We start from the raw sequence: 19,475 nt of genomic DNA on the forward strand, positions 1-19,475 counted from the left end.
AGAACATAATCACAAATTAAATTCAATAATCAAGTGCTATTGTCTGTGCACAATACAAAATTTACAACATTGCATTTGTTCCCTTGCACAAGTAAATACTACAAAAAATCATCTATGTCAACTATGTGCTAGGTATCTTTGCACTATACAAAAAATTACTTGATTAGATATTGTCAATAATAACATTCAAATTATGATGGATATTTAGACCTTAACCTCTCCAAGATTTCCAAGCGACGTAGACGAATGTATTCTTTTTGCTCAGGATCCATGGTTCTTGTATCTTTCATCATAATTTCATCTTCCATTTTCCTTTTTTCTACTTCGTTCTTCTCTTCCTTGATACGAATCAACTCTTTTCATTCTTCGGATGCAACGCACATTAACTCTCTTTGTTCTTCTAATGCAATGCGCATACTTTCCTTTTTCTCCTCATGCATTCTCCTCTTTTCTTCCTTGATTTCATCCAATTGGGAGGAAAGCATTGGGACCACGTCATCACAATTCTTTCTTTTCTTTAATTTCTCCTTCTCGGCCTTCTTGCCTATGGGTCTCTCCAAGGTTTCACTGGTGTTCGTCTCATCATTATCTTCATCTAGATTTATTGAGCTTGCAAAAGGATGAGAAGATTGTGTGGTTGGTTGTCTTTTGCGGGCCTTCAAATTATCTCTTACAATCAACCACTTAGCTTCATTCCTCAAAATTCTCCAACAATGTTCCAATTGAAATGCAGTTTTGCAACTATCTAGATACATAGCTTTTGCATCTTCAATCTACAAAAGTAAATAACGAGAATCATAAAACTAAAAGTGTATTGATGTACAATAAATATTAGATAATTCATCGAAATACCTTGTCATGCTCAGTTTTACCACTTTCATTCTGGTTCTCAATTTGGGCCAAGCATCCACAAAACTTGTTGGTCTCCTTTTGAATTGTTTGCCACCGACTATTTAAAGAATCCCTGGTGCGGTTAAATTTCTTGTCATTGTGGAAGATTGACCAAATTCTCTCCCAAAATGTTGCGTGTTTTTGGTCCGTTGATGTCACGGCATCTAAGCTAACATTGAGCCATGCCGACACTAGCTTAATGTCTTCATCTACAGTGAAGTTGATTCCTCGTTGTCGTCTCTTAGTAGTTCTCTTTTTTGCAATGGGGGGTATAGATTGTCCTATTTCAACTTGGAGTGGAGATTGACGGACATTCATGTCTGAATGTGGAGTGGACATTAAAATGCTACTGTCAAGAGACTCAAAACCTTGTTCATTTTCTTGTAAAATGTCAAGGAAGAAGGGATTTTGATTTTGTGAGTCCATCACCTAACAAACACCAAAGTAATTCAGAAGCAGCACTAATAAGCAACAAAATTGAAAACAAAAAAGAAAAGGCATTCCTCAAAACAAATTCATCACACATTAAACAAACAATATTAGCACATAGTAAAAACACTCAGGATTACCAAAAATAAAAAATAGCTAACTAGCATGGAATTAATGGGTTATGAAATTCTCTTTTATTTCGGATAACTGTGTGATGTACATAAATGGGTTGCTTTATCAATTTAATTTTTCTTGATGATGAATATCTCTTTATGTACAGTACAGTTGGATGGGTTTTTGTAGTTAGTCTTTTATTATCACCTTCCCCTAAATCAAACAAGCAAAAACATCATAAGTAGACACCAAAATAGCTACATGCATGCAACAAAATTAAATTCTAAAAACAAATCTGAGAATAGATCTGCATAAAACTAAAATATTAGCTAATAATTAAACCGAACTGACTAGGTGCTAAACAATGGAGACAAATGTAAGTCTGTTTAGGTCTTTAAGTCAAGGACCACAATGTGAACTTTAAGAACTAATCTGGGTCCCAACAAAAGGACTCCTAAATCAGTTAGGCAATTGACCCATTACAAAATTACATGAAACAATTCAATAAAGGGATATAGGCTGCTAGTTACTTATATATATATATATATATATAAAGGGCTCACGGCAGGTTGCAAATGGAGTAGGTTGCAAAAACAAAGGGATATGTCCGCAATTCTCTCCATGATATTCTTACTCAGAGTAGGTTGCAAAAACAATCCAATACCCATTGGAAGTCACTAATTATGGAACTCGAACACCCAAACAGCAAATAAATGTGTACATAAAACAAAAGAAGTATCAAACAATAGTTAAGTTCATAAGACACAAAGTATATACCCTGTTCAATCAGTCCCAAAACAGGGGAGAAGCTAATCAATCCCAAAACGGGGGAGAAACTAATTATATACCATGTTCAATCAATTCAAATTCTTCAAACACTCCCTACACACAGGAATACTAATCCCTATCAAAAGACAAAATTTAATCCTTACCTAAACTCTAAAATAATCAAATATAAATACACACAAAATCTGAAATACTAATAAATTCCAAAAATAAACATTCGGGTGTGCTCTGAAGAATCCCTAAAAAAACCCCAAACCAGAAAAAATTTGAAACAAGAAACCCTAAAAAAAAAGTTTAGAGAAACTCCCAAGAATCTGGCTTGAAACCAAAAAGCAAAAAAACCCTAAAATCTCAATGAGAAAAACCCATACATTTTTAGAGAAATTAGCCCCAAAGTCTGTCAATGGAGAAGATCAGTCTGTCAATTGTTCCACCTTGCAAAACCCCCAAACCGATCAAATAGAGAAGATGAGTCTGTCAATAGAAAATGAGGAAAAGCTGAGTAGAGGTAGACGAAGAAATAAGATGAGAGGAAGAGAGGAATGAAACAGGGAGAGAAGCTGAGACCTGCGTGGTGTGCTCAGTGAGAGGTGAGAGAAAAAAAAGAGCGTAAAAGAGAAAAATAAGTTTTTTATACTGTACCGTGGACTGTGATATTATTATTTTAATGTTTACATGTGCTACAGTACCCGTGTATATTTACACGGGTACTGTAGCACATGGAAAAATATAGCCAGCTTTACATATTTTTACACCCACTGATGTGAGTTTTTTTTACTCAAAATGTGTAAAATTTACACTGTATATGTATTTTAGAAGACTTTAAATGAGCTGATGTGAATGCTCTTAGTTCGGGGATAGGATTACCAAGCAATAGGTAGGGTTTGCGTTCGACTCACATTGGTTTTGGGTCAATTTTTCGAGTATTTTTTGGTAAATATCTAAAATATATTAATCAATTAATTAGTAAGATAGACACAAATATCTTAATTAATTGGTGATCTCTCACAAAATTATTACAGCTTACAATCATTCAAGTCAAATTAACTTTGAAAAAAGTGAGTTCTAATTAGCTCAACTGGTAAAAATTTTTATAGTTAAATAAGAGACCTGAGGTTTAATCCCACTTACACCAAAAATCGATTGGTGTCTTGATCTGATAATAAAAAGTTATTATTAATTAAGAGCGGACGCCATAGAGTGAAACTATCTCACAAATTTTTTTTTTGAAAAAATAATAACAAAAATAAGAAGAATGTCCGAATTAGTCACACCCCCCTCCCCCTAATAATTATTTGATCTAGTTGCACCATTATCCCAAGATTATTAAATTTGACAACAACCATTCAAGTTATATAAGTTCAAAACATTACAATTAAAATAAGAAAAAAAATTCATAAATATTTATTTGGAACATTTTCATAATTATTTTAAAAAGATTATTGTCGTCAACCGCAATGCATGGAAAATGTTGTCTTTTCAAACAAAGTTCACGTAAATGATCATTGTAGGTGGTTTCTAATGTGGAATTTGTTTGTGTGTATTTGTGCAGTAAGCTAACTATGTAATAAATTGTTACTAGTTATATTTTGAACTTATCATTGAAATTACTTTTTTGTCACTAGTAACAGTGAGTAACAACTTGCCAAATTGTTGTTAAAATATTGTGATGGGCACTTTTCTCTATTCTCTTTTGGTGTAATGAAAGGTGCACCATGTGTTAGTTGTGTAGGCTTTAACTGAGGGATTCCCTTCCTCTTGATTGCATATTGCATGACTAGGTACCTGTTTGGATAGTGCTGAAAAGAATTGCGTCTGCATCTGTGTTTGCGTTTTCTTTTTCTTTTCTTTTTTCTTTTTTTTTGGATAAGCGCGTTTTAGCAAAATTTATGATTTTCCAATAGGTCCCATACACTATTCACGAGACCTACAAACCTATTTTTTTCAACAAAATTTTCATTAAAAATAGGTTCCACGGCACTATTCACACATTTAAAAATTATTTTGTTATAGTATTTTCAGTTTTTAGTAAAATAAGCAGTATCCAAACACACCATAGAGTCTCTACAAAAGTGGCTAGTACAGCCTCAAAATCTGACCTGCATAAACAAATATGGCCCAACTCAAAGAAGCATTCAGTATTACTAATGGATGGAACAATTTGACCTAATAATTCTAAAAAGGAAATAGGGCGGATTTTTTTTTTTTGGTCTAGTGATTTTTAGAATCAAAATATCAAATACACAGCTTTGGTCCTACGGCATTAAATAGATTACATATGAAAGGTTGGGCTGCCAATTAATCCATTATGATTCAATAGAATATTGTTTGCCCTATCCCAAACTTAATATTCAATGGGTTAATTGTTCAAATTAAAAATCTAAAATCCAATTTCAAAAAAAAAAAAAAAATCTAAAATCCAAATTAATACTAATGTCATAGTCCAAAGTGATATTTTGTAAAAACCCAATATAGAGGGGTACGTAGCTCATATTATTATCATTTTTAAACTTGTTTAAAATGCCCAGATTATAGATGCCTATATTATGTGCACGCACACGCGCACTCAAAAACATACATGCCTATTTGTGCATGGGTTTACGTTATAATATTTGTGTGATTTATGATATTACATAAGTTAATATTAAGCAAAGGAATTTGTAATCTAATGACATATCCGTTTTGGTGAGAAGTTTGACTTCGAATCTCAAAACCTCCTATCACTTGGAAGAAATCAAATAGATCAGTTAGTAATTTATGAACAATGTATTATATTTTGTCATTAATTTAAAGAGAAATGTTATATTTACAATATTTTTACAACACTTTAAATTATAAATAGTAAGTTGTTATAAGTGGATAAAAAAGTATATTACATTGTGAATTAAATTACAATCAATAACAACTTAATATCTATGAGTTGTTATGAAAGTATAACAACACTCAATATCATACTTATCCTCGACTGCCATGTCTTCTATTTCAGTATCATACAATTGCATATTGATTACTAATTTGTTATAAGCGCCAGCTGTTGGGGAAAAAATCCTAATCCCCTCAATGTCTATGTGTAAATTAAAATTAACGACTATCAAGCAATAGCAATATTATGAAAAAAAAAAAAAAAAAATCGAGCAAGTACCACATAAACACAATCACACAAGAACATCAAATCTTATGTGAAAAACCCTCTAGTGTAGAGGGAAAAATCACGGAGCAGCTTCGAGCTAAACTCTCCATGGTTGTAGCACTCAAAAATTTCATAAAAACTCCACCAATTTATCTTCCTTAAATGTAATTTGAGCTAAAAAAAATGTCTTTCTTTTTCTTTTTCACTCTCTCACATTCTCAGTGTGTTTCTCTCTTATCTTTTTTGGACTGCACCTTCTTAAGCTCTCACTTGTGTTTTTCTCACAATGGCCGAATGACACTCTCTTGCAGTGGCGACGCCACGTTGGGTTCAGGGTGTTCCCAGGAACACCCTGACCCAAAAAAAAAAAAAATATTATATATAATAATTTAAATTTTTTTATTTATTTACCCATTAAAAAAAAATAAGAACACCCTCAGGCAAAATGAGGAACACCCTCAAAAGTTTTATGCCAAACAAATTTTGAACTAAAATCTTTAAAAAAAAAATTGTTATAGAGCAACCCAAAAAATAAAAGCCCAAACATCAATCCTAAACAAAACCAACCCCAACCAGATTTTTAAATCAAAATACATTATTAACTAAATACCCACAGGCCCAACCCAAACGTATTCTCAAAAAAAAAAAATTCCTACCTTCTTCTTCATCTTCTTGGTTACGGACCCTTCTTCTTCTTGTTTTTTTTTTTTTTTTTTTTTTTTTTCCTTCTTCTGGGTTTCAGACCCATCTTCTTCTTCTCTTCTTCTCTTTTTTTTTTCTTCTGCCAGTCTGTCTTTCTCTTTTTATCTGCGTGTTGTACAGGTAACGTATGTGACTATTTTGCTTAAATTTTATCTGTGGACTGTGGGTTTCAGTCCTTCTCCTCTTCCTTAAATCTATGTCTTTTGTTTTAAATTTTTTATTTGTTCTGCTTTTGCCAGCCCACTAGTGGTTTTGGTTTAATCATAAATATCTTGTCTATGGGCTAGGCTAGCTGTTAAGTCTATGAGAGCCCCAGTCCCTCCTTATATGTATTTAATTATTCTTTTAATAAAAGTATTCTACACTTTCAGTCCCAAAAAAAAAAAACTAATATTAACATCAATTTTCTTTTTTCATATTATTACTCTTATTATATTTTATAAATGATTGAACTTATTATATTATTATTATTATTATTATTTGGGCTTAAAATTACATATTAGTTGAAATATGTAATTATAACTTCTTTAAACCTTTAATAGTTTATATAGTTTTTTTATTAATAATGTATATATTTTTTCATTATAAATAACGTAACTTCGAAACACCTTGAACAACAATTCATTATATATATATATATATATATTTCTTTTTTTCATTATAAAATTTTTTCATTATAAAATAACGTAGTTCCTAAACAACAATTAATAATTTTATAATTAATAAAACAACAATACAACAAATTATAGTTTATAAAAGACAAACAAATTAATGAAACAACTAAACAATAATAATTAATAATTTTATTAATATTTCAAATGATTTTATAGTTTATTGTACAGGTACCTTTGTTCATTTCTTTTCTTTTCAAATTTTTTTTTTCATTTTGAGGTTTTTTGGTGTACAGAATGCAAATTTGTTTTAGTTTTAAGAACATTTTTTTTTAAAAGCACAAACTTCATGCCGGCCAAATCTTGAATTTCGGCTAGTATTTACTAAAATGTCCCGAAATACTCGAAATAGACCGAAATGACCCAGAATTTTTTCAAAATAGAATAGGGTAGGTTACTGTTCCGATTTGTCCAGGAACACCCTGGACAAAATTCCTGGAGTCGCCACTGCTCTCTTGCTCTGTGTTTTGCCCTGGAACTCACACACAATAGCCAAAATAACACTCTGCTTCAGCTCTTTTCCGTGTGTTTCTCTCTGTCACACACACTGGCCGAATGGCCCTTTTTTCTTTCTTTTCTTCTTTGTCAGCTTCAGCGATTCTCACACGCCTAAGTCACTGCCCAAGGAATGACAGTCTAACCTTGGAAGCTTGAGGAAGCAAGCTCATTTAATGAGCTTTGACCCAAGCATGTGGGCTGGACCCACACAGTACTTGCACCCAACACCAACCCTGCCCATTAAGGCCCATGAACTTAGATTAGGCTCATAAAGCTTTTTATTTTATTTTAAAAAAAAAATTTCTAGCGACCCCAGGGCCAGGATCATTGCATATCCTGCTAACTTTTAAATTTTTGATATATAGAGGACAACTTTAGGCCAAAGAAGATTACTCTAACTCTCTAAGAGAGAAAGGCAAAAAGTTGGAGAGAGTTATTTTAAAATTTGAGTGTCCTACGTAGGGTTTTATTGCCCCCTTCACTAGCGGACAAAAGTAATAGGAGAATATGAAAAAACATATCTCGATCAATACGTGAATGGAGTCGAAATAACTCGAGTTAAGGGTTGAAATAATAAATAATATACAAAAATCAAAGAGTGACACTGGTGAGATTTGAGAGGTTCATTGTCTCATTATATTTTAGGAAAGGCAAACCATGTTTCCATGGTCAAGTTTAATCATAAAAGTGCACTCATAACATAGGACTGTCCAATATGAATTCTATATTTGGACTCAGCATCTTCCTAATTGACTAATTCAGACCAAACCTAACTTGTCGATAAGTTCCATCTCTTCTTAAAAAAAAAAAAAAAAAAAAAAAAAACCATGCAACACCATTACCTCTTATTAGTAGGAAATTGTCTATAAATCAAACTAAATTATCTATTTTTTTTTTTTTGGACTAAGATAACCTCTATGACATTAATGAATTAACAATAAAGTACTATTAAGATTGTATGGACATGTTTTTGCAATCAAGGCCAAGATGTATGGGATCTCGGCCCAGTGAGCCTAATACAATTATTTGTAAAGAGTGGGTTAAAGAACTAGACCCTAATAAACTTAACAACGACTTGTATGAATTTAGAAGATGATTAAGCAAAAATAAAGCACGTAGACTGAACGAATCCACTGTCTGAGGAGACCAATTTTTATTATGAATTAGTAAAATTGATTATAAGTGCAACTTTGATTGCTACAGTATTCTCTCTTCATTTTTTCAATCCCCCTCTCATGGAGAGTCTCTCTCATTATATAGCTCCCTTCGGACCATCTTAATCCTACACTTGTTGATCATCTGAGTCCTTACTTGAATGTCTGTCCTATTACTCACCCTCTTTGGCTTTCTGTGAGTCACGGTAGCCAATACTGCACTGTTCAAGGGTTTTCTCCACATAAATGTGGCCAGAAAAGTAGCTGCAGTCCATTTAATGCGGTGGTAGCAGCTTTTCCTTGAATATTTTTGAGTTCCCATCACTCTTGTACATGTATGAAGCACGTCCTTATCGCTGGAGTTTCCTGAAAGTTTGCCTTGATCGTTTGGAATACAGATTTAAGCTGCGCTCACCATGTCCGAGAAGGAGTTCCTCCTCAGACTACTCTCCATTCATTTCTTACTTATAAGACTTTAGAAATTTGAACCCCTTACAATTACTTCCCCCTTCTTGGGCGTTCCCTCGTCCTCGGATAAGGCCGAAGGCCCAATATATAATTTTGGGCCCTTATCCCTACAAAGATCTTCGTCAACCCTAAATTAAATAGAATATAAGAAATTAATCATAATCATAATCGTACTCATAATTGGAATGGAATCAACCCTAATATTCGTATTCTTAAATTCATACACACATAAATATAAAGTATAGTGTAAGTGAAGATGCGTTTTCACAATATCTTTAATATATAAACGCTGAGATTAAAAAATTACAATATCTGAAGGTATATTTTTTACAAACCATTTATATAAAAAATTAAAAACTATGAAAATAATTTCCAATTAAATTAGGTAGCTGAAAAGCTTAATACAATTGCAATACGAAGTAAAGGAATGTAGGAATTATAGAGTGATACTTGCAAGAAAAGAAAGAAAGAAAGAACCAAAAAAAAAAAAAAACACAATCAGATAATCATAAATATCTTATAAAAAAAATATAATCCTAAATAAAAACAAAAGAAAAATAATAAAAAATAATAAAATTAATATATAGTGACTACTACAGTTTTTTATGCTAAATATTAAATATAACTTACAATGCTTGTAGTTCATAATAAAATTGAAAGAAACTCAAATAAAGGATTTATGAAGCAAAATTTTTAATAATAATAATAGTTTTAGCAAAAATAATCATACACAAAATAATTAGTATTAACTATAATATAACCATATATAATATATACAATATAGTAGCGTATAATATTTATAAAGCATATAATTAATTTTCATTTCCCAACCTATAACCACCCTAAAGAGTAGAGATTCAAGAAACTTAATAAATTTTTATCCCAAGAAAATTTTAAAGAAAAATAAACACAAATGACAATTTATTGTGCTAAATAAAAATAATAATAATAATACACAGACATATCTTTATTATAAACCAACGAACATATTATGCAATATATTTTGTCCAAGTAATAGATGTAATAATTGATAATAACAAAGTAAAATTGATTATAAAAAGATCACAATAATACAATTTATTACAATTTTTGTGGTATAATAATAATAATAATAAATAATATTAAATAATTTCAACATTAACATAACACATACATAAATTTAATAATTAGAGAGTCGAGATGCTTATCACAATTGTGATACCAACTGAAAGAGTAAGAATTATAAAGTGATACTTGAAAAAAAAAAATGTAAGGGCCGGGTTTGAGCACTATTCCTAAGGAATAATCGAACTTGAGCCCAATAGGCCCAATACAATAAATTTATAGAGAATGCGTTGAAGAATTGAGTTTTGGTAAGTATAGCAACAATTGAAGATGGTTTGGAAAATGATTAAGTAAAATAAATCTGGGCTTGGGCAAGCAATTCAGTCCTCGGCACAAGTCCGAGGAGCTTCCACTTGGTATTTCTTGAGTTATAATATCAATCATTCCCCCTTAATACAGATTGCTTCCCTCCTTATATACTACTTTTCTCCTTAATCTCCACCATACACGTGCACCTCAGACATACTGTTGTTGATCTTTGTCACATCAACCTTCTTCCCAACTCTTAGGTAGTAGCTGTAAGTCTAAAAAGTCACTGCTCAGGTATCACTTCCACATTTAATGCTGCTAGAGTGTTAGTTGTGGAGCATTTAATGTGGAGACTGTGACTTTTCCTGGAATTGCTCTACTGCCATGCTCCATAGTATTTGCTAGATGAACTTATATTTTTCCCTGGGGTACTTTGGAAGGTTATTTCTATCAGTAAGTCTCTTTATATCGTCGTCGGCCTCACTAGCCGAGGATAGAATTGTCCTCGGTGCAGTTTCTTGGGCCGCCATGATTTCCACTGCCTTCTTCACATGCGATTATGGGTCTCATCATGGGCTTCAGGCCCAGTACAGAAGGTAGATGTATATTATTGGGCCCTATGGCCCCACCAAAAAAAAAAACACACACACACACACACACACACACACACACACAATCAGATAATAATAAATAAACATAAAATAACAACAATATTGAAAAGTTTATGTGAATCAGTTTGACCCTTAAAAGAGTTCAAGATATTGTATTTATAATGATATCGACAAGATACTTGAGATTTGCTATACAAAAGGTAATATTCTGCAATGAGTGAAAATAAAGTATTCCTAGCATAAAAGCATAATCTTTTTTTTTTCTTTTTTTGAGAAGCACCTCAGTCATAGGCTGATTATAAGTTATCAGCTACAAAATAATCAAATTCATGTATGATGACTATTACAATTTATTATGGTAAATTTCAAATATAACTAAAAATGCTTGTAGTCCTAACCATAAAAAATTCATTAATCTAAAATTTGAATAACAACAACAATAATCATAATCATAATCATATTCATACAAACAATATTAACTATAGCAATACAGAATATTTTACAATGTATTAGCTTCTAATATTTACAAAGCATATATTTATACAATAATAATAAATTTACGAATTTCTAGAGTTGTAAGCTAATAAGTAAAGCAAAAAAACTCATATTAACCCAAAACTTGCAATGCTTAGTTGTGCACACTAAAGCAAAGCAGAAGAGTAATATAGCGCAGAACAATTGGAGGTAAGTGAAGTAATATGAAAAATGTAGGAGATGCAATGCTTTAGTGATGGTGCCTGCCTCTTATAACAAGGAGAGAAATGAAAAGACAAAAAAAAAAAAATAAATAAAATTCCATGACATAGATTCATATCAGTAGGTTAGGTTTTATTGGGAATGATCAGAGAATATATTCCAAAGTACTTGGAGAATAAGAATCAAGAGGAAGAGGTGAGGTGATTGACTCCTCCAAATATATATATTTTTTTATTTGGACAATTCTCTCTCTCTCTCTCTCTCTCTCTCTCTCTCCTCCAATATTTGGCAACTCCATTGCCATAATTCTTTTTTTTTTCTCCTCCCATTTTGGCAATTCCATTGCCACAAATCAATTGCCACAATTTTTTTTTTCCTTCCATTTTGGCAACAACATTGCTACAAACCAATTGCAACTATTTTTTTTTTCCCTCTGATTTTGGCAATTCCATTACCACAAATCAATTGCCACAATTTTTTTTCCTTCATTTTTGGCCTAAATCTTCTTTCCCCCCCCCCCCCCTCATTTTCGGCAACTTCATTGCCTAAATTATATTAAATTTCTCCCCGAGTTTTTAGCAACTTGGTTGCCACAATTCTCCTTTATTTTTTTCTTCCATTTTTCAGCAACTGGTTGCCACAATTGGCTTCCTTTCAGCCACTTCTCCTTCGGCACTTCACCTGGCAGCTGGGCAATAATTTTGGGCAAGCAAAAAATTTCGGTAATGAGATTACCAAAATTCAAAATTTTCTCCCTCCTCCCATCACATCACTTATCTTTCCTTTCTCATACTTTTTGTTAGAATTTCGGTAACGGTGTTGCCGAAATTCACTCTCTTTCCTTAATTTTCCAAATAACTTTGAATAGTACCTATATCATAAATAAACTCGATTTTCTACAATATTCAGCCAAAAGACTAGACAAATCTCTCTTGAATTCAACTTGAAAATAGTCACTTGAATTCAACTTAAGCCTACGCATCTTTCTCACCTGCCTGCACTCCTAAACCATGCGTCTTTTCTCATTGTACGCTACAAAAGCACAACATTGAAGAGAACAGCGAGTTGAAAGACTAAAAAGATAGAGAAAAGAGGAGAGTGAAGATTGTTGAACAGTGAGCTACCACACTGCTAGGGCTAGCGGTATCAACATTCAACGACGTACTGCATGATGTTCATGGCAGAGATGACTATGTTACGACCTCCAACCTGAGCTGGCTGGAAAGATGAGTCAATCGCATTCAACATCAAGGTAACTTGAGTTTGAAGTCACTATTAAATAAATAGGGGTCCTAGCTAGAGTTCCGAGTCCAAGTCTAGGTAGAGTTTCTCTGGATAAATGAGAAAGAAAGCTTGAAACTTGAAAAAAGAAAAGGCATGTAAAAAATGAGAAAGAAACTAGAAAGAAAGAAAAGCCGCTCTCTAGCTACAAGCTTTCTTCATCTTTGTTTCAACCTAAAAAGAATCTCTATATTTTCAGTTACGGTTTTTTCTTGAGGATACTACAAGAAAAAGACATAATACAACAAGTATTATTGCAAAAAAAAAAAAAAAATAATATATATATATATATTTTACATCTCTAGGTTTTTTTTTTTTGGTGATAGTAAATTAAATTATTCAATCAATATGAGATTATAGTAATAATTATTATGTTACATTGAAATGTGTTGTTAAATAGGTAACTTTTATTTTACATTGAGATATGTTGTGCAATAGGTAATTTTTATTTCAAATCGAACTATATTATTGTAATAAGTTAAATATTATTTCATAGCAAATTTTGTTGAGTATAGAGTGAGTAATTGAGTAGTGTGGAAAATTTGAGAAATTGACGCCTATTTTTTTCATTAATTTTTATCTCTCTCTCTCACACACATGTCTTCCTTTTTTCTCTCATCTCAATTTCCCACTTTCTTTCACCACATCTATCTTTTTTTTTTTTTTCTCATCTCAAAATGAACTCACACATGCCTATCTATTTTTTTTTACCTTCCCTCCTTATCTCACCACCTCTATCTCCAATTTTTTTACTTTTTTGTAAATCTCAAATTTGTCTCTCTCATCTCATGCCTACCACTTTTTTTGTTCTTTTTCTTTTTCATCTTAAGGTTTGTTTGGATAGAACTTATTTTGCTGAAACTGAAAACTAAAAACACTGTAGCAAAATAATTTTAAATGTGTGAATAGTGCCGTGAGACTCATTTTTAATGAAAAGTTCTTGAAAAGTGAAGTTGTGGGACCCGTGAACAGTATGCAGAGTGCACTGTTCACTGTGAAAAGTCAAAAAAAGCATAAAAAAAAAAAAAAAAAGGTGAAACGCGTTTGCGTCTAGACGTGGACGCAAAGCTAGCCAACCCCACTTTAGTTTCCCTTTCTCTCACCCACTTTATCTCCATCTCTCTCTTCTCCACCCCCCACCCCCCCCCCCCAATGCCTTTTTTTTTTTGTTGTTGTTTTGTTTTGTTTTTTTTTTTTTTCTCTCTTTCTCTCTTTCTTAAGTGTATCTCAAAATTCAAATTTATTTACTAACTACAAAACTTATCTCTCAAATTTCCATCTCACTCTCATATCTACTAACTCTAAATTTTCTCTCTCACATTTCAGTCTATCTTAACTCATAGTCTTCTTGCAGAGACTCTTTCTCAGTTTAAAGACTTTCTCTCTAACTTTCAGGTAATTTTTTTTACTCTCTTTATATTTTAATTTGATTTTTCTTTGGTTAATTGTACAGTCTTCAAAGTAGTATTGTTTTGTATGTATTTTTTTTAGAATCAATGATGGTGTATGCTGTCATTGTTTTGTATTTATATATGATGTTTTTCAAATTTATACTTATTTTCTTTTCTTTTCTTTCTATAATAAGTGGTAAGTCAATGAAATGGTCGTGAAGCATGCTTGCATAACACCTTCAGGAAGAAACTTTTCTTTCATGTTGTATTGATTTTTGCATACTTTTTGAAATTATGTGTTTGAATGTTAATTCAACAAGTTGTGTATATATTTGTGTTTTTTGACATATGTATTGAAATGAAGTATTTCGAATTTTTCATCTTTTATGCATATCTTTAATTTGTTATGGTTTTTGAATTACAAAACAGGTTAATAAAAAATTATTATTTAAAAAAATTATTTATTTTTTTAAATTTATAAAAAATAACTTATTGCAATAAGATTTTCAAAGTAAATCGTTGCGATATATGAAATTTATTGCAACAAAAATTGAGTGTTGCATAAACCTATTATTATTTTTTTTAAAATAAAAATTAACCTACTGCAATGAGATTTTTAAAGTAAATCGTTGCAATATATAAATAATTGCAATATATGGAATTTATTGCAATGAAAATCTAGTATTGCATAAACCTTTTGCTTTTTTTTTTTTAATTAAAAAAAACCTATTGCAACGAGATTTTCAAAGTAAATCGTTGCAATATATGGAATTTATTGCAACAAAAATCTAGTGTTGCATAAACCTATTGCTTCAGAGTTTATTACAACGGCTTGCATTGACTTTTTTGTTGTTGCAATAGCACATATTACAACGACATTAGTTGTTATTGCAAAGACTTTTTTCGTTGTATTAAGTCTTTTTTCTTATAGTGGTAGTTTTTCTCTTTCTTTTAATTGTTGTGGCAATTCTTGATCCATATATATATATATATATACATGGTCATTTTTCAAAACAAGAAGTTGGTTTTTTTTCTTTGAGGTAGTTGTTCTCTTTCTTTCATTGTTGTTGCGATTCTTGATCCATGTGTGTGTCTGTATATATATATATATATATTGTCATTTTTCAAAACAAGAAGTTGGATTTTTTTATTCGGATTTTCTTGAAGGTTTTAGTCAGATCTGTGTAGGTATAATCCAGAGTGGCTTTATGGCATAGTTTTGGTTTGGTTATGCTACTCTTGGATCTGGTTTGAATGAGATGATGGTTTGTAATAGGTATAGTAGGTAGAGAGGTGGTAAGTGCAGTAACAAGAATTGAAGGAAGTCTATATGTGGTTCAGTAGTAGAGATAGAGGGTGGATTAGTGACTTCAGGGATGAGTGTATGAGATATGCATGAGTAATGTGTGTAGGAGTATGAGATGTAGTGGATGTGGGAGTAGGGTGTGCAATAGTAGTAGAATGAGTAGCACCTGGATTAGGATTACCTGGATATGGACCCAATACAAATGGTTGATTGGTAGAATGTAGGAATATAGTAAATTGGAAAACTATGCTGGATTTGAGGTAGAAGAATAAGAAGTGAAGGAAGAATGGTTAGAGGGAATAGATGGAATTCTGGACTCATTGAAGAGAACATGTTTAGAGGTGTAAACAGTTTTAGAGATAGGTTCATAGCATAAATAACCCTTAGGTGTGAATATGCACTCTTTAGTTCTATGGTCCAGTTTATGTTGGGAATATGGTTTGAGATATAGGGGTAACAAGCATAGCCTAAGATTTTAAGCTGGGACAAATCAGGAAAGTAGCCAAATAATTTGGTCTACGGTGAGACGGAATTTAAGATAGAAGTTGGAAGTAAGTTGATGAGATAAAGAGCAGTCTAAAGTGCATAAGACCAGAATTGGGTAGGTAATGATGATTGAGAAAGCATAGTGATAGTAGTCTCAATGAGATGTCTATGCTTTCTCTCAACTAGACCATTTTGTTGAGTGGTATAAGAACATGAGATTTGATGAGCAATACCACTAGTAGACAGAAAAGACTCAAAGGCATTAGCGGTGACATTGTTCACCACCTCCATCTGATCTGAGTATTTTGATGCGGGTGGAGAATTGATTTTCTACCATAGCCTTAAAAAGTAAGAACTTGGAATGAACCTCAGATTTATTAACAAGAAGATATAACCAAGCAAATCTGGTAAAATAATTTGTTTGGAAATCTAATTGGATGTTAAGAACAAAATTAAAGATTATTAAGAATCTTAACATGTCTTAATTATAATAGAACTTTTTTGTGAACCAAAACTAATTTTAATTTCATGCATCTAATGTGGAGAAAAGAGTTGTCAATTTTGATGGTTAATGATTTTTGTGCTTTGTTTATGGCTGGATTAGTGTTTTTCCAAATGTACATATTTGATGATTAGCTATTTCTTGTATGGAATATGTTCTCATTTATTGTTTGGATGTAATCTAGCTTAAGTGTGAGCATTGTGGGGCTATCGGTCTGAAATTCAGGAGGATTTGCAAAGAGGACACTGTTCAGGATGATAAGCATCTGGTTGAGAGGGTATGTTATATAAATTAATTTTAAACAAAATCTAATAGTAGGTTTGGTTTTAACCTATATATGGATGTGTAAATATTTGATTCTTAATGTGATGTTTTAATTGTTTATACTACTATAGGCAACTTGAGCATTGTAAGATTTAAGATCAACATGACCTCTTTCATGAATAGGGATGCTATTTGATTGAGATGTCACTAACAATGGAGGTTCCAATAGGGTTCTCAAAGATGGTAATTATTTGCTTGTTTAATTGAAGAAGAAAACCAAAGGTTGAGACTTGAGAAAGGGTGGGAATATGTTAGCAATCTTTAACGAGAGAGAGAGAGAGAGAGAGAGAGAGAGAGAGAGAGAAGAAATTTGAGGTTTAATGCTGCTGAAATTAGTGGACACTATTAAAAATCAATGTTAAGGACCTCGTTTTGTTTGAAGCAATTATAGGGTTGGAATTGCAAATGTCAAAATGACGTCAATTTGATTGCAGTTACCTAAAACACTCACATCAGTGTATGTAAAATAGTTTAAGATGTTTATTTTGCACATTTCAACTCAAAAATCACACATATCAGTCTTTTTTATAATTTTTGAGAATCCATATTAGTTTATTAAAAAGTGTGTAAATATGCATTATTGCCATGGTGGCCAAGATTGCTGGCATCAAAATGTTCCAAGCCTGTATTCAATACAATTGTGACCTAATTTTGGGTATGGCCCTGAAAAATTTCCACCCGAGGACTCCCACGTTTTGCTAGCATTGATGAGTCAGCTTCATGAGACGAAGGTGAAGGATGCGAAGGAGGTGGTGGCCTGGGAGTCACTTGAGCGAGTTCCTTGTTGATAGAGAGCTATAGTGGCTTAGGGCAAATGAATGTTGAGAGTGGGAAAGAGGTCAGTATTAAGGAGTTGGCTAAGTTGATGAAGGATGTGCTGGCGTTTGAGGGGAAGCTCGTTTGGGACATGTCTAACAGTCCAAGCCTGATGGGGCTTCTAGGAATTTTATGGATAGCTTGAAGCTCGCTGCATTAGGTTGGTCCCCAAGGATTTGTAATACAATGGTGGAATGAGAATTTTTTCAAATGAATATAAACAAAAAATAAATAAATGATGTCTCCATCCAAGGTGTTTAAATTAGATTTATTTTTTTTAATTATAAATTACATTTAGATTCAAGAATGATTAAAGATGTAATGCATTATTGCATACATTAATATTTATATACATATTTTTAAAGAGCAAGACTTAAGTACTGTACTTAGGTGTTGTTTCTTAAGTTCTTTTCTTAAAATTCTGCCACGTGACTTTTTTCTCATGAATGGAAGTGTATTTTTTAAGTTAAGTAACCATATGGCAAAATCTTAAAAGAGGAACTTAAAGAACAACATCTAAAGTATTGTACATAAATTTTGTCATTTTTAAAATAAATGATGACATAATTGCTAATGTGGCTTAATTAAAGCATAACAATAATAAATACTACGCTTTAGCTTTTAGATATATGTAAATATAGATGGATCTGGGTCAACTATATTTATTTGAGCATTTTCCTTTCATGCCTATATCTGCATAATATTTGTGAAATTAACACACTAAGGTACCGTTTGGGTACCGATTATTGCGTCCACGTTTGGACGCAAAACGCGTTTCAGGCCTTTTATTTTTTATTTTTTTAATGAGTGCAAATAGACATATCTATAGTAACCCTTTGGTGAATAGTAAATTTTTTATTTTTTATTTTTATTGTTTTCAGTTTTCAGTAAAATAAGCGGTATCAAAACTCACCATAAATTAAATATGCATTAGACCAGAGAATTCATACTCAAATAGAAGAAATTATTGCGAGTGTTCTATTTGGACTTTGGGGCCCACATAATACACAAGACGAAACATGTTAACATATGCGCATGTTGCGGGAGCATATTGAGCATATTGATTCACTTTTGTGATTTTCCTTACTAACATGATTTCCCATACTCATGTCAGTTGTTACAACGTAATTGTGTAAGGGTCATCTTTTATGTGATTATTGACATATCCAATAGATAAAACACAATTTATATGTAATTAAGTGTTAGTTTTTAGTGTGTTCAAGAAGTACAACAAGTGGTATTATTGAAAATATAAGATTGCTCAACAGTAGTTGAAACTATAAATCCCAATACCTACTCAACATCTCTCAATCTATTGAGTCTTGGGTAAATTGAATTTAAAATTTAGTCTTCTGCCCACAATAACTTGGCTTCCTAAGGATTTGTATTCTAGGGTCCCATAGCATATAAAAGACATTTTGTAGTTACTGTCAGAGAGATAGAGAGAAACACGTATAACATGAGTTGTTGAGATGTTTGTGCGCCTAGAGTTTTATACCAAGCTACTTTCAGTTCATCCAAGCGTGGATTGAAGAACTTACAAATTGACCTAGTACATATCCAAAAAATCAAGCCTGAAATTAAATTGGCTCATCAGCCACCCTCTTTTTCAAAATTACAAGATTGTCCTTTCATTTTCCATTAGCTCCCAAAACTTCCCCCACATTTCTTGAATTTTAGAAAGTGCCCCCAGTTTCATTAAAATTTTGTAAACAGTAAACCTCTACCTGACACTCCATATATTTACACTTTGGCTCATGTCTTTTTTTTTTTTTGGAAATTACACTTAAGCCCCATCACATCATAAGAATTGCACAAATATCTTCAAACTTCTAATAATTGCACAAATGCTATCCAAACTTAATG

At 32.0% G+C, this 19,475-nt stretch overlaps 1 protein-coding gene and 1 long non-coding RNA gene across 2 annotated transcripts; one reads left to right on the forward strand and one right to left on the reverse strand.

Moving 5' to 3' along the window:
- LOC111997003 (glutathione S-transferase T3) lies at nt 1-2,234 on the reverse strand. Its single transcript, XM_065760298.1, has 3 exons — nt 2,212-2,234; nt 853-1,320; nt 1-773 (listed from the first exon to the last, which is right to left on the reverse strand). The coding sequence occupies exons 2-3, from the start codon at nt 1,315-1,317 to the stop codon at nt 360-362; spliced, it is 879 nt and encodes a 292-aa protein (XP_065616370.1). The 5' UTR covers nt 1,318-1,320; nt 2,212-2,234; the 3' UTR covers nt 1-359.
- A 10,481-nt stretch (nt 2,235-12,715) lies between these two features.
- LOC136061890 (uncharacterized) lies at nt 12,716-17,724 on the forward strand. The gene is made up of 4 exons (XR_010623733.1): nt 12,716-12,755; nt 14,139-14,179; nt 16,654-16,746; nt 17,391-17,724. It is a non-coding gene; the product is annotated as an uncharacterized LOC136061890 (long non-coding RNA).
- The last annotated feature ends 1,751 nt before the right edge of the window (nt 17,725-19,475 follow it).

Source organism: Quercus suber, unplaced genomic scaffold (genome assembly GCF_002906115.3).
Source record: "Quercus suber isolate HL8 unplaced genomic scaffold, Cork oak 2.0 scaffold_361, whole genome shotgun sequence".
NCBI lineage: Eukaryota > Viridiplantae > Streptophyta > Magnoliopsida > Fagales > Fagaceae > Quercus > Quercus suber.

Excerpts from the sequence above, each read along its gene's own strand:
- LOC111997003 (XM_065760298.1), bottom strand. The coding sequence starts at position 1,317 with ATGGACTCACAAAATCAAAATCCCTTCTTCCTTGACATTTTACAAGAA. Across the intron at positions 774-852 it reads GTAAAACTGAGCATGACAAG|ATTGAAGATGCAAAAGCTAT; the intron begins GTATTTCGATGA and ends TTACTTTTGTAG.